Source organism: Hordeum vulgare, chromosome 4H (assembly GCF_904849725.1).
Source record: "Hordeum vulgare subsp. vulgare chromosome 4H, MorexV3_pseudomolecules_assembly, whole genome shotgun sequence".
NCBI lineage: Eukaryota > Viridiplantae > Streptophyta > Magnoliopsida > Poales > Poaceae > Hordeum > Hordeum vulgare.
This window is the reverse complement of record NC_058521.1, coordinates 88,783,432-88,799,390: the sequence shown is the minus strand read 5'-3', so window position 1 is coordinate 88,799,390 and position 15,959 is coordinate 88,783,432. Positions and strand designations below refer to the sequence as shown.

At 45.6% G+C, this 15,959-nt stretch overlaps 2 protein-coding genes and 1 pseudogene across 3 annotated transcripts; 1 reads left to right on the top strand and 2 right to left on the bottom strand.

Annotated features, from left to right (window-relative positions):
* Positions 1-669: 669 nt before the first annotated feature.
* LOC123450311 lies at positions 670-2,491 on the bottom strand. The gene is made up of 2 exons (XM_045127629.1): positions 2,482-2,491; positions 670-1,925 (listed from the first exon to the last, which is right to left on the bottom strand). The coding sequence occupies exons 1-2, from the start codon at positions 2,489-2,491 to the stop codon at positions 1,300-1,302; spliced, it is 636 nt and encodes a 211-aa protein (XP_044983564.1). The 3' UTR covers positions 670-1,299.
* A 683-nt stretch (positions 2,492-3,174) lies between these two features.
* Positions 3,175-7,980, bottom strand: LOC123447966 (probable alkaline/neutral invertase F). Of its 2 annotated transcripts, none has more exons than XM_045124715.1 (5): positions 7,903-7,980; positions 6,276-6,685; positions 5,242-5,673; positions 4,193-4,751; positions 3,175-3,696 (listed from the first exon to the last, which is right to left on the bottom strand). In XM_045124715.1, the coding sequence occupies exons 2-5, from the start codon at positions 6,645-6,647 to the stop codon at positions 3,401-3,403; spliced, it is 1,659 nt and encodes a 552-aa protein (XP_044980650.1). In that variant the 5' UTR covers positions 6,648-6,685; positions 7,903-7,980; the 3' UTR covers positions 3,175-3,400. The 2 variants fall into 2 exon arrangements, with proteins under 2 accessions (XP_044980650.1, XP_044980649.1); XM_045124714.1 differs by having other exon boundaries at positions 7,742-7,937.
* Positions 7,981-8,373: 393 nt separating this feature from the next.
* Positions 8,374-9,260, top strand: LOC123450310 (annotated as a pseudogene).
* The last annotated feature ends 6,699 nt before the right edge of the window (positions 9,261-15,959 follow it).

The window sequence follows — 15,959 nt, the reverse complement described above, 5'->3', positions numbered from 1 at the left end:
TTACAGTTTATATAATCTGGCCTTCAAACATGTCCACCTAGATTATTTTTATAAATCAGATTATATAATCTATCTCATAATCCAGATTATCATAATCTATTATGGTTCCAAACAGGGCCTTAGAGACTCATAAATATACCCCATAAAAAAATGGTAAACGCTTACACCCGGCGCGCCGGTCGAATCATTCAGCCGGTCGCGCGTGGGCCGCGCCTCGCTGGTAGCATGCAACATTTTTCATCAAATTTGCTGCAACCATGTGTTATTTTGATACAAACGTTTTTCGTGCAGCTTTTTTTCTCGTCTAAATTTGTTGCAACCAGCGTTCATATTTGCTACAAGCGTTTTATTTTACTACATTTGTCCAGTAAAAAGCTGCATATACGTTTGGTTGCAACTCGAGTTTGTTGAATTTTTGTTACAACCGGCGTTTTGACTTTTGCTACAACCGTGTTATTTTTTGCTGCAACCAACATCATTTTTTGCTGCAACCGTTCACTAAAAAAGTTACATACACGTCACGTAGATATTTGGTACAACCGGCGTTTGACTTTTGCTACCACGCATCATCTTTTTCGTTTTTTTGCTACGATCACGTAGATATTTTTTTTGCTACAATTTTTTTTTTGTTGCAACAGTTTACGAAAATTACTGCATAGCGTCGAAAATTATTGCATCGAAGAGAAAAATATTGCATGTCCCGCCTACTGACAGATCGGGCAGCTCGCGCGCAACCGGCCGAATCTTCCGGCCTGCGCGCCGGCGCAGAGCATCGCCCCAAAAATAATATGTAAAGCCTATCTATGCCATGGAGGACGAGCAAGTGTGACTACAGCTCGTGTACGTACGTGGTGACCTCGCTGGGAAGGAAGGCATGGCCATGAAACATGTTTAGGGAGGCCGCCATCGGCGTCGTCGTCGTTCACCTCGTCGTGGAAGGCACGCCCTGACATGTTCCTCGTCTCTTCTTTGGAGTGGCGGGACACTGACCGCACCGCTCTGCGCCTCGTGTCGACCTCGACCAGCCACACCGTGTTGTCTCCCCCGGCTTCGATGCCAGCGTGGCGTCCCTGGCTCACCAGTCACCATGAAGCACAGGGCGTCGGGGTCGACCATGCTCACGACGGTGTACTCCGGCGGGAACACACGGGAGGTGCTCGTAGCCGGAGAAGGCCCAGAGCTCGGCGGCACGGAAGTCGACGTCCTTCTCCCACTTCATGCTGCCGTCCCGCGCCTTGCCCAGTGTCCAGATGGTGAAGGTGAAGACGAACAGAAGGCCGCGATCGACGCTGACGAACTTCACCGTGTCGCCGGCGGTGACGCAGACGCTCCGCGACGCCTCGGGGCACTCCTGGCCGTGGTCGGGTTTCGCCCAAGGGTGTCGACGTGCAGCGGCACGTACGTGAGCGCGGAGCCGCCGTCAGCGAACACGCGGCCGACCAGCATGCCACGGTAACAGTCCACCCAGCACAGGAACCGGCCGCCGACGGGCACGGCGGCATCCGTCTCCCAGCACTGCAGCGTCATGTCCTTGCCCCTGCCGTCGCGGACCTTCACGTGCCTCAACTCCCACTTGTCAGACTCGGACGGCCCCGGGCCCAGCGAGAGCAGCACGCAGAGCTCGAACGCCACCAGCCGTGCGGAGCTCGGCCACGGCGAACGCGCCCTCGCCGCGGCGGCGCAGGATGCCGATGGCCTTCCTGGTGAGCGCGGAGTTGGGAGCAGCGACAGAGACGGCGGCTGGACGGCCCTTGCCTTGTAGACCAAGTAGTCGATGCTGCGGGAGGACACGGTCAGCTGGAGGAGCACGCGCGGAGTCCTCGTGAGCGGCGACGACCCGGGGGTACGCGAAAGACAGGTCCTCCTTGCTGGGTCCCCCGGCCAACGATTCCAACAAAAAACAAAATTTATAACAAAAAATATATCTACGTAATCGTAACAAAAAAAAGAAGTTGATAGTGCGTGGTAGCAAAAGTCAAATGTCGGTTGTAACAAATATCTACACGAACGTGTTTTTTAGTGAATGGTTGCAGCAAAGAATGATGCCGATTGTAGCAAAAGTAAAAAAACATCAATTGTAACGAAAAATATGACGAACAGAAGTTACAACCAAACGTATATGCAGCAAATATGACGCTGGTTGCAACAAATTTACACGAGAAAAAAAACTGCATGAAAAACGTTTGTATAAAATAAACACGGTTGCAGCAAATTTAACGAAAAAATGTTGCAAGCATCTATCAGCGGGGCGCGCGACCGGCCGAACGATTTGGCCGGCGCGTCGGATGAAAGCGTTTACCTTTTCCTTTTCGGCTTTGCTAAAAATCTGTCGACTGAGATCAGTCGATACTATAATGCGTTGATTTTGCATTGAGATTCGTGCAGACAATTTTTTTCAGTTTTTCTTTTTCGCATACTATACTATTTGAAGTTTCAGTCGACTAAAGACATAGACACACCCCTTTCTTTTCTTGAGCTCACAAGGTTCCATTATAAGGAGAGGACGTAAGAAACTGAACTGCACCTGGACTCTAAAAGGGACTCTACCTCCGGTTTATACTCTGACTGAAAACTACCCAAATTACTCTAGCTTTTATGGATGAGCAAGCCGACTTACGAAGTGCTCCTAGTTCAACATTCTAACCGACTTGACGAACTACTACTCTACTTGTTTATGATGCGTCAGTCCAGATTGCGTGCATGCATGTTTTCAGCATGTGGTCAATGCAATTTGATGTCCCTTCAAGTTCAATCAATCAAGTAAAGTAGTAAAACAAACTTTCTTCAGAAACATCTAACCGACTTGAACGTACCGCCTTAATGCCTTGATCCAGAAGACCGGAACACGTGCATGTTTCCACTTTCGGTCAATGGAATTTGATACTTGGTTCATTTATTTTGTTGATAATTCATAATGATTTTGCATTAAGATTTCACTAGTGGACTATATACGAATGTATATAGACATACTTTAGAGTGTACATTCAATCATTTTGCTCCGTATGTAGACATCTAATGAAATCGCTTAAAAGACTTATATTTAGGAACAGAGGGAGTATATTCTCTGCGTTTCATATTAAGTGTCGCTGGTTTAGTATAACTTTGTACTAAAATCAGCGACACTTATTATAGAATGAGGGGGTACTTGGTTATTGCAACTATCTGAGGTGCCACTGGTACAAAATAAACATATTATTCCGAAACTGAGGTATCACCAAAGCACAAGCTTGACTTGCTGTTTTCGACAAAAGGAAAATGTAGTGCGACTTCTAGTTGCATCTACGGTATACACTTCTGTCGAAACTGACAGAGTACAATTACAACCAACTCCGGACGCTTTTTTCTGTTCAACCCTTGGCAAGTAAATTCTTTTTTGGAGGAACAACCACCCAACCTTTCTTCAGGCATTCCATGACGCCGACCGCCTCATTGTCGGCTTCACCGGCCGGTCCTCCTCCATTGTGATCATCAGGAGCGTTGAAGGGTCCTCCAGCATCATCCGCGCGACGAGGTAGCCAGCAATGGACCATGTCTGGAACTTCCTGGCCTGCTTGCCGACGAACTTTCCCAGCTTGCCATCGTAGTACTCGGGCCAGCCGTCCTTGAGGAGTCTTGCCTCGGAGAGCTCGATGGCGCGCTTCGCCATTTGTGGCCGCCCGGTCTTGATGCAGGCTGCTGTCAGCAGCCATAGAAGAACTGCAGATGAAACATGTGAGAATGTTAAAATTCGTAGGCTTCCACGGATCCCAAGATTGGGTTGTGGGCTTGTGGCTTTGCTTCGTGTATGACTAGAAGCAGTCCCCACTCCTCAACCAGAACAATTACACGCAAAAAAGAAGAAGCAGAACAACGATTGAGCATACAGACCCACGTCTCCACTCCTCAAGTGATAAGGAAGCATTGACATAACTCCCCCCAGCAACCAGAAGAAAGCAGATCAAGGGTTCACAGAGATTTAAAATCATTTTCTCCTGACAAAACTATGTTGCCGTTTGTAGCGCAAGACACGGTAAAGTTCAGAATGAAGTTTATTCTAACCATTTATTACTGTTTTATAATTATTATTATAGTTGTAGTCTTCATTCAGAAAAAAATGTTTCACTTTAGATAATAACAGTTTTTACGAACAAGAATATTTAGCAGCAAAGAATGCTTACTAAAATAATCCAGAAAATGGTATAAAGTAAATTACCTGGCCATGATCCTCCATTATGATAACTCCACCGGGTATTCTTGGGGTCGCAGCCAGTAATTATTCTCCATTCATGGTTCTCAAGTGCAGGATATACTATCTTCAGAGGCACCTCGCCCACTAGCTCATCCCACCTCTCCTCGATCAGGTCCATTATTGCCGATGACTGCTCCGGAGTAGCTAGAGATGATATAATGGCAATACAGTTTCCAAGAGCAAACCACCTGAAGTCCATCATAGCAGGGCTGACATTGCCAAGAAAGTAGCCTCCCTTGCATGGCATGAAATCAAACACCCAATCAGGAATTGAATCCGGGATGACATTGAATTTGTTCACAGCAGTGTGGGAGTACTCTTCTGTTTTGTATCTATATATGTTATTTAGATGTGGGAAATCAAGCCAGAAGTAATTTCGCATGTGATAGGTTAATGCATGTAGTCGCTGCCCTATCTTCTCTATGAAGTCTTTCCCTTCACCATCCGGCTTGAGCATTTGGAGAGCACATCTTAATGCCATGTAGAAGAGAGCTTGGATCTCAATAGGATAACCATATATACCCTGAAATTATAGATTAACATTAAAATCATGTAACGATAAGGATGTTCACCTCCGTTTGAAATTGTAAATCGAGAGTTGAACAAGGAACCAGGAAACTATTAGGATTACATTTCAGAATACCGATTGCCTTTTTCAAGTATGCTGTAACTCAAAGGTCGTACAAGCAGCACAAAAAAAATTAGGATTCTATTTCAGAATACATATCATTTTTTTCAAGTATTACCTTTTCTTGTGCTAAAATTAATCATACTTCCTACTTACGGGAAGATGTATGATACTGACAAATGAATTAGCATTATCAGTCAAAGTGTGTTAACTGAAGATGTCTCTTTTCAAAATTTACTGTCCGGGATAAATAAATGTTCCTTTTGGTTGTACATTAAAATGCAGAACCATTCCTGTTCCCCTTGCCACCTCAATTGCATTGTGCTGCTTTTAAGTAAATAAAGTAGTTCTGAATCTAAATCAAATAAAGGCGAAATGGCTGTACCATCCGACGATCAATCATTGAGCAACCATCAGTGCAGAGCAGAGTTGGGAAAGTATCGAATCCCTCAGATAAGCAAAGACTCAGTATAAGCCGCATGCACTTCTGACAATCAGGTGATTCTGACAAACTAACATCTCCAGTGTACTTTGTATATGCCCGAAGGAGAATAATCCACCAAAATCCAGAGTCCACTGGTGCCACCCTGCCAATTGCGCTCTCACCAAAATCTGCAACTAATGTTTCAGTGTTCCTGTTTACATTACGGTCCACCTTGAAACTTGCAGGCATTGCTCCTGCTCCTAGCTTGAACCGGTCTACCATTTTTTCTGAGCTTTGCAAGTGGAGAGTTCTCAAGAGGAAGTTCTTCACTATTTCAGGCTCGTTGTTCATTAGGAAAGCCAATGCACTAGGAACAAAATCCCGTACAAAAACCTGCAGTTGTAAGGATAAAATCAACAACGGTACAACATCAGATATTAATTATTTTAGGGAAAGTAATAAAAAATGCAAGAGAACGATGAATGTGAAGCAAGCAGAGTACCCAAAGCCATAGTGCACATGAAAATTATATTACGATGGGAAATTGCACCAATTATTTTCAGATATTACAGGACACAAGTGAATACTTTGTATTTCATCAGTTTATAATTGAGAGTATCCTCAACCGGCCATATAATAAATGTAGCGTCATCCTTGTTACTCCCTCCGTTTCAAAATAGTTGAAGTTGTAGATTTATCCTAAATAAGTAAAATTTGTTTAACTTTGACCAACTCTATAGAAAAACATGCAAAGATCTACAACACCACATCATCATAGTTCAAAAAATATTGTATAAAGAATATCATGAGAGTAATTTCGTGTTCCAGATGTTAACATATTTTCCCATATAGTTGGTAAACTTAAATTATTTTGGAATGGAGGGAGTATACTAGGTAATTGGATAATTTTTATTGCTGATTTAGACATGTCTAAATTTCAGAACCTAAGAAATAAAGAATAATCTGTTTTCATATATGAGACCAATGAATTTTACCTGATCATAATTGAGCACCTCCTCAGATGCATGATCTACCGCAGCAACAGTACCCACAGGTTGGCCACGAAAATGCACTACGGATTTCCTGAGTGCCTCCCATGCCTCATTCACAAGGGGGTGCGGTCCACTTGGCTCACCGAAGTGTGTTCCGGTTGAGAATGGTGACTCAAAACCATTGCGGAATGCAGGTGATTGCGCCACACTATCAAAGCCATCATTATGCCGATGTGAGAGCTCGCTCCATGACTGTTCATCAAATGACCTCTTACGCTCCAGTGTGAACTTTGGCTTGTCAATTAGTAAGCGCGAGAGATCAAAATTGATCTCTGCCTCTGAGGCAATGGAGACATGCGATGACACTCTCTTCATTATACCCTGCTTTGGTCAACTATTACTCAAATGAACTCCTACAAGGGAATACAATATCAGTTCAGGTTCAAACCCCTGCCATAGTGAGGATGACTAAGGTGCAGAGAGTTATTCCATTGCAGTAGAAAGCCAGTTCATAAACAGATTTATGGCGTATGTACAGTATTACTGGTAGTTCAGACATGCGTTCAAGTATTACCAGTATCAAAAAAACAGTGGACTAATAATACTGGTAAATATTAGAATTACACTAAGCAACTAAATTACCTACTAGTCAAGCAATGTACAGTATGTGATTGGCAGAAATCAGTGCCTCAAAGATTAAGGGGTGCGTATGTACACCGGCCAACGGAAATCAAGAACCGGTGCTAGTGCATAGAGAAGTACGCAGCAGCATAGTTATTATAAACTATACGGAACGGCGCCAACAGCCACAAGACTTCGATGAAATCAGAGCCTGCAGAGGGCAGCGCTGACGCAACCAACTAGGGCGACCGACAGAGCCAACCACAATGCCGGATCTGAATCTAGAGGGGTGAAGAGCTCGCAACCTTTTCCTTTTATATAGTATAAAAAAAAGGATTGGCCCAGTCAGCTGGAAAGCTCAGTAATAACATGTAAGGAACTAATTCTGTCGCCGTCCCTCTAAGGCAACGTCAGGTGCGATTTGGAAAGCTCAGTAATAATTCAGAGAAATATATCCCCCCGCCTCCTCTCGTAATTCAGTATGGCATCCCCCGTGACTGGGAAGGTTGTGTTGTTTCAGGAAAGTTGTAGGGATTTTGCTACACGACGGACGGAAAGGAAGCGCGGCAGCAGAGCAGATTAGAATCGACGCGGACAGCCAGCTCCAGCGACTCATCAGCTGTGTCTGCTCCAAGGACGGCTCGCTACCGATTTGGTGCGGCATCTGAAACCGAAACCCGGCCCACTGGGGCGGCGACCCAGATCCAAGGCTGGACGGAAACAGGCAGTCAACCACATCGATCAAACTCCTACCGAACCAGATCCGTGCACCAGAGCAGCACGGAACCGATCGCCGGGGCGGGGAGGATCGGAGCCGGGGAATCGGCGAGGGAGAAGGACGTACGCACCGTGCGGGGGAGCAGTCGTCGTCGTCGCCGGGCCGGACCGGGCAGGAGGAGGAGGAGGAGGAGGCGGGGTAGTGGGGGTGGAGTGCGCGGGCGCGGGCAGGAGGCGGCATGTTGAGCCGGAGGCGGGTGTATTTATAGGGGCGGGCGCCAAATGCTCCTACCTTGTTGCTGCCGGACTGCCGGTGTTCGAAAATTTCCCCTGGGCTGGTTGCGCTGATCGTACTCCTCCTGCCTTGTTGCTTCGGCTTTGGCTTCTTCTCTCTTCTTTTTTAAGGTCCTGTTTGAAAACACCTAGATTATATAATTCAGTTTTTATAATCTATTTTATTTTCAAACAGGACAACTTATGTTGTAGATTATAAATACTAGATGGATAGATTATTAAAAACTTACAATCTACTCTATAACAGCTAAAATCAGATTATCTATACTACTAATAAAAGATCCAACGTAAACTCCCCTACGTCCACACATGAATTACTCACACATAACCAAACAAGGATCTCCACCACACGATTAGGAAAGAATTATAAATCTAACGCCTATCCACCATCAGGCCAGCACCACAGTGTGCATTTAGCAATTACAGTTTGACTGGCCGTGCTCCACCTCCACGTACAGAGAAAAACGATATGCAGCATGAGGGAAAGAAAACAAAGGAGGCAATCAAGTGCGCAAAAATAGGAGGAATAAACGGCAGACGCCGTGGCCTGCAACATCGTCGTGGCCTCCGCGTCCAGCTCCCCCTCCCCGTCTGCCTCCTCCTCCCCCTCGCCGTCCGCCTCCCCCTCCCCTTCCCCGTCCGCCTCCCCCTCCCCCTCCCCGTTCGCCGGCGAGATTCCCGACCTCCCGCTGCCGCAGCTGCGCGAGTTCAGCGTCTCCTTCAACCGCCTAAACGGATCCATCCCCACCTCGCTCCGCTCCAGGCCGCGCACGACGTTCCTCGGGATGCCGGCACCTCTACGACGGGCCCCTCGGCCCTTGCCCTGGCGAGGCCCCTCCTCCTTCTCCGGCTCCCACGGGGACGACGCCCTCGCCGACAACACCGGCGACGAACGTCCCCAACGGCGGAAACGACGAACAAACTGACAAGAAGGGGAACAAGCTCTCCGGCGGCGCCATTGCCGGGATCGCCATAGCCTTCGTCGTGGGCGCCGCGCTTCTCCTGTTCCTCCTCATCTGCCTCTGCCGCAAGACGGGGCGCACCAAAACACGGGCTCTGGAGATGCCGCCTCCGTCTCCATCCCCCGCCGTCATCCCTGGTGGCCGAAAACCTCCCGAGTTGCCCAGCGGCTCGGCCGTGGCTCCTATGGCCACTGTCGGCCACCCCGCGGGTCAATCGACTTCAGGGAAGAAGCTGGTCTTCTTCGGGTCAGCGGCTGCCGTCCAACCTTTCGACCTCGAGGACCTGCTGCGCGCTGCCGAGGTCCTTGGCAAAGGTGCCATCGGGACGACCTACAAGGCTGTGCTTGAATCCAGCGCTACCATGGCGGTGAAGGGGCTCAAGGTGTCACCATGACCGAACTGGAGTTCCGTGACCGCATCGCTGACATTGGCGAGCTCGAGCATGAGTTCATCGTGCCTCTCCGTGCTTACTATTACAGCAAAGATGAGAAGCTGCTTGTGTACGACTTCATGCCCACGGGGAGCCTTTCTGCAGTCTTGCATGGTGAGAATTTTCATATCTCAGTTCCTTTACAGTTTTTCTGTACTCATACTCTGATCATTGTATTACTGTTCTGCATATGTAATATGTTGTGCTCGTGCTTGTGTCTATCTTATTTTTGCATTTTTCATGGGTGGCGATGGACTTGGATTTCTCGTAAATGTTTGAGAATGGGATTGTAGTTGTTTATGGACGATTGTCTTGTACTACATCCGTTCCTATATATATATAATGTTTCGGCAATTTAAATTGAGCCCGTTACTGTGGACTCGCGGGAAGCCGGGAGCTTCGATTGTGAGGAACGGGGAGCACGGGTGCTTTGTTGGCGGAGGCATGTTTTGGGGACGGGGAGACCTCCAGCCGTGGGGAATGGAGAGAGTTTTGGATGCAAACTGAATTTCATCTCTGTCGGTACTTTTTTCTGCAGATAACACAGAAGAACATTGGTAATGTTGAGCCGACAAAGAGAAGTAGCGGACTAATTTCTATGTCGGCTAGATGGTGATTTGCTCCCCGTATGTGGTTTCTTGTCATGTTGAGCTTTCCCTGTATTCTCTAGATGAGATTATTCTCTGATGTTGGAGTATGAGAATAGCATGGTGAGCGGTTGTGCCCTTTTGAGCAATCTCTAATGCTACTAATGTTTATATATATAGCACTAACAGTGTAGTATCAGGTATGGCAAAGTAAATTTGCTTCAACAATCTATTCGAGTGGAGCATTTTTCTTTTTATGGGCTTTCTCTTGCAATCTCCACTGGATATTGTACGTCGATGCCATGTTTGCTGTTTTTTCTTTGAGTGAATTGGTCTTCTCAAGGAAACAGTATTCAATTGGCATGTTCTGCCTTGAACGAATCTATCTGGACATCTGTTTGTGTTCTTATATGGCTGCTTGGAATTGTGCAAATTGTGATGGTTTGCTTTCTGTGAGCAACTTCTTCAATGCTGAAGTGTCATACAGTACATATATCATGTGAACAACATGTATCTCTTTTTTATTTCACATTTGAAAAGATAAGTTGCCATTCGTTGTTGCCCCCTTGATAATAATATGTAATTTAAAAGTTCTGCTCTTTAATATTTTCATGTTCCGCTCTTTAATATTTTATATTTTTTGGGCAACAACACAAGAACTGGACGGTAATGTATTTACTTATGACACTTTGGTTCAAGCCACACCGAATATTGAATTCTATCTTCTTGGTTAGAATACACAAAGTATTTGAATTGTGCATCTTGTATGGACATTTATTTTGTGAAATTTAACAAGACTAATTTGAGATCAGCAAAGAGAAATGGGCTCAAAGAAATGCTGATATTGAGCGAGGTCCGCAAGGCGATATGTCAAGCTCTGTGTAGCCTCGTTTCAATGGCTTACTTAAACAGGTGCCTCCTTTTTCTTTGAATGTTTTTTCGAGTGTTTTTTGTGTAAACATAGCTTGTAGATGTCCTGCGATGTGATTTTATTTTTCGAATCGAGCTCTGTGTTATCATAGAATTCAGGTTAGGAGGATCAAGAAGATGTTAATATGTTAGCACACTACTGAAGGATTTGCAGGTGAGCAACTATTATCTGAGTTTGGATGACCGAATATCAGCAGTGCATCAAAATCTACAGCTTTATATACTTTCTCACATACTGTCATATTTCATATGTGATGACCATATCAATCAAGTGTTGTTTCTTTTTTATTCAGAGTGTACATTGCTTCCAGTGTAACAAGAACAGAAAATAAGATACTCTATCAATAATGTGTGAGGTTTCATATTTTGTAATTTGTTTTAGTGTTGCTAACCGAGCATGCTTAGATAATGGGGTGATTTGAGTGGAGTTTCAAAGTCGATCGTCCATGTCTGCAGTCTCAAGTTTCTATATGTATAGTCGGAGACCTAATAAGTAGATCATTTTAGAAAGTTTAATGTTTATATACTTATAATTGGTACACATAGTATTCAAGTAATTCGATGTTGGAATTATGCCGTAGAGGCAATAATAAATATAGTTATTATTATAATTCCTGTATCAAGATAATAGTTTATTATCCATGCTATAATTGTATTGAATGAAGACTCATTTACATGTGTGGATACATAGACAAAACACCATCCCTAGCATGCCTCTAGTTGGCTAGCCAGTTGATCGATGATAGTCAGTGTCTTCTGATTATGAACAAGGTATTGTTGCTTGATAACTGGATCACGTCATTGGGAGAATCACGTGATGGACTAGACCCAAACTAATAGACGTAGCATGTTGATCGTGTCATTTTGTTGCTACTGTTTTCTGCGTGTCAAGTATTTATTCCTATGACCATGAGATCATATAACTCACTGACACCGGAGGAATGCTTTGTGTGTATCAAACGTCGCAACGTAACTGGGTGACTATAAAGATGCTCTACAGGTATCTCCGAAGGTGTTGGTTGAGTTAGTATGGATCAAGACTGGGATTTGTCACTCCGTGTGACGGAGAGGTATCTCGGGGCCCACTCGGTAATACAACATCACACACAAGCCTTGCAAGCAATGTAACTTAGTGTAAGTTGCGGGATCTTGTATTACGGAACGAGTAAAGAGACTTGCCGGTAAACGAGATTGAAATAGGTATGCGGATACTGACGATCGAATCTCGGGCAAGTAACATACCGAAGGACAAAGGGAATGACATACGGGATTATATGAATCCTTGACACTGAGGTTTAAACGATAAGATCTTCGTAGAATATGTAGGATCCAATATGGGCATCCAGGTCCCGCTATTGGATATTGACCGAGGAGTCTCTCGGGTCATGTCTACATAGTTCTCGAACCCGCAGGGTCTGCACACTTAAGGTTCGACGTTGTTTTATGCGTATTTGAGTTATATGGTTGGTTACCGAATGTTGTTCGGAGTCCCGGATGAGATCACGGACGTCACGAGGGTTTCCGGAATGGTTCGGAAACGAAGATTGATATATAGGATGACCTCATTTAATTACCGGAAGGTTTTCGGAGTTACCGGGAATGTACCGGGAATGACGAATGGGTTCCGGGAGTTCACCGGGGGGGCAACCCACCCCGGGGAAGCCCATAGGCCTTGGGGGAGACACACCAGCCCTTAGTGGGCTGGTGGGACAGCCCACAAGTGCCCTATGCGCCAAGGAGAAGAAAATCAAGAGAGAAAGAAAAAAAAAGGAGGAGGTGGGAAGGAAGGGGGACTCCCTCCCACCAAACCTAGTCCAACTCGGTTTGGGGGGGGGAGAGTCCTCCCCCTTGGACTCGGCCGACCCCCTTGGGGCTCCTTGAGCCCCAAGGCAAGGCCCCCTCCCTCCCACCTATATATACAGAGGTTTTAGGGCTGATTTGAGACGACTTTTCCATGGCAGCCCGACCACATACCTCCACGGTTTTTCCTCTAGATCGCGTTTCTGCGGAGCTCGGGCGGAGCCCTGCTGAGACAAGGTCATCACCAACCTCCGGAGCACCGTCACGCTGCCGGAGAACTCTTCTACCTCTCCGTCTCTCTTGCTGGATCAAGAAGGCCGAGATCATCGTCGAGCTGTACGTGTGCTGAACGCGGAGGTGCCGTCCGTTCGGTACTAGATTGTGGGACTGATCGCGGGATTGTTCGCGGGGCGGATCGAGGGACGTGAGGACGTTCCACTACATCAACCGCGTTCTCTAACGCTTCTGCTGTACGGTCTACAAGGGTATGTAGATCACTCATCCCCTCTCGTAGATGGACATCACCATGATAGGTCTTCGTGCGCGTAGGAAAATTTTTGTTTCCCATGCGACGTTCCCCAGCAGTGGTATCAGAGCTAGGTTCATGCGTAGATGTCTTCTCGAGTAGAACACAAAAGTTTTTGTGGGCGGTGATGTGCGTTTTGTTGCCCTCCTTAGTCTTTTCTTGATTCCGCGGTATTGTTGGATTGAAGCGGCTTGGACCGACATTACTCGTACTCTTACGAGAGACTGGTTTTGTCGTTACGAGTAACCCCCTTTGCTCAAAGATGACTGGCAAGTGTCGGTTTCTCCAACTTTAGTTGAATCGGATTTGACCGAGGAGGTCCTTGGATGAGGTTAAATAGCAACTCATATATCTCCGTTGTGGTGTTTGCGTAAGTAAGATGCGATCCTACTAGATACCCTTGGTCACCACGTAAAACATGCAACAACAAAATTAGAGGACGTCTAACTTCTTTTTGCAGGGTATGATTGTGATATGATATGGCCAACGATGTGATGTGATATATTGGATGTATGAGATGATCATGTTGTAATAGAAATATCGACTTGCACGTCGATGGTACGACAACCGGCAGGAGCCATAGGGTTGCCTTTATACTAACGTTTGTGCTTGCAGATGCGTTTACTATTTTGCTAGGATGTAGCTTTAGTAGTAATAGCATGAGTAGCACGATAACCCCGATGGCAACACGTTGATGGATGATCATGGTGTGGCGCCGGTGACAAGAAGATCGTGCCGGTGCTTTGGTGATGGAGATCAAGAAGCACGTGATGATGGCCATATCATGTCACTTATGAATTGCATGTGATGTTAATCCTTTTATGCACCTTATTTTGCTTAGAACGACGGTAGCATTATGAGGTGATCTCTCACTAAAATTTCAATACGAAATTGTGTTCTCCCCGACTGTGCACCGTTGCTACAGTTCGTCGTTTCGAGACACCACGTGATGATCGGGTGTGATAGACTCAACATTCACATACAACGGGTGCAAAACAGTTGCACACACGGAACACTCGGGTTAAGCTTGACGAGCCTAGCATGTGCAGACATGGCCTCGGAACACATGAGACCAAAAGGTCGATCATGAATCATATAGATGATATGATTAGCATAGGGATGCTTACCACTGAAACTATACTCAACTCACGTGATGATCGGACTTGGGATAGTGTAAGTGGATCATGCACCACTCAAATGACTAGAGAGATGTACTTTTTGAGTGGGAGTTTAGCATATAATTTGATTAAGTTAAACTCTAATTATCTTGAACATAGTCTAAGTCCACTTTGAATATATTTGTGTTGTAGATTATGGCTCACGCTACAGTCATCCTGAATTTTAATACGTTCCTAGAGAAAGCTAAGTTGAAAGATGATGGAAGCAACTTTGTAGACTGGGCTCGTAATCTTAAGCTAATCTTACAAGCTGGAAAGAAGGATTATGTCCTTAATGCTGCGCTAGGAGATGAACCACCCGCTACGGCTGATCAGGATGTTAAGAACGCTTGGTTAGCACGTAAGGAGGACTACTCAATAGTTCAATGTGCAGTCTTGTATGGCTTAGAACCGGGACTTCAACGTCGCTTTGAGCGTCATGGAGCATTTGAGATGTTCCAAGAGTTGGAGTTTATCTTTCAGAAGAACGCCCGGATAGAGAGGTATGAGACCTCCGATAAATTCTATGCTTGCAAGATGGAGGAAAACTCGTCAGTCAGTGAACATGTGCTCAAAATGTCTGGGTACTCAAACTGTCTAGCTGAACTGGGGATTGAACTCCCGCAAGAAGCTATCACTGACATAATCCTTCAATCACTGCCGCCAAGCTACAAAGGCTTTGTGTTGAACTACAACATGCAAGGGATGAACAAGTCTCCCGGCGAGTTGTTTGCGATGTTGAAGGTCACAGAGTCTGAACTCCGTAAAGAGCATCAAGTGTTGATGGTAAATAAGACCACTAGTTTCAAGAGAAACGACAAAGGCAGGAAGGGCAATTCGAAGAAGAGCGGCAAGCCTGTTGCCAATCCGCCGAAGAAACCCAAAGCTGGACCTAAGCCTAAAACGGAGTGTTTCTATTGCAAGGGTATGGCTCACTGGAAGCGCAATTGCCCCAAGTATCTGGCAGATAAGAAGGCGGGCAAAGAAAAATCAGGTATATTTGATATACATGTTATTGATGTGTACTTAACCGGCTCTCGTAGTAGTGCCTGGGTATTCGATACCGGTTCTGTTTCTCATATTTGCAACTCGAAGCAGGAACTGCGGAATAGACGAAGGCTGGCGAAAGACGAAGTGACGATGCGCGTAGGAAATGGTTCCAAGGTTGATGCAATCGCCGTCGGCACAGTGTCACTTCAGCTACCATCGGGATTAGTGATGAACTTAAATCATTGTTATTTAGTGCCTGCGTTGAGCATGAACATTATATCTGGATCTTGATTATTGCGAGACGGTTACTCTTTTAAGTCTGAGAATAATGGTTGTTCTATTTCTGTGAGTAACATCTTTTATGGTCATGCACCGAATGTGAGAGGATTGTTCATATTGAATCTTGATAGCGATACGCATATACATAACATTGAGACCAAAAGAGTTAGAGTAAACAATGATAGCGCCATATTTTTGTGGCACTGCCGCTTGGGTCATATTGGTGTAAAGCGCATGAAGAAACTCCATGCTGATGGACTTTTGGAGTCACTTGACTTTGATTCACTTGACACGTGCGAACCATGCCTCATGGGCAAGATGACTAAGACTCCGTTCTCCGGAACAATGGAGCGTGCAAGTGACTTATTGGAAATCATACATACCGATGTGTGTG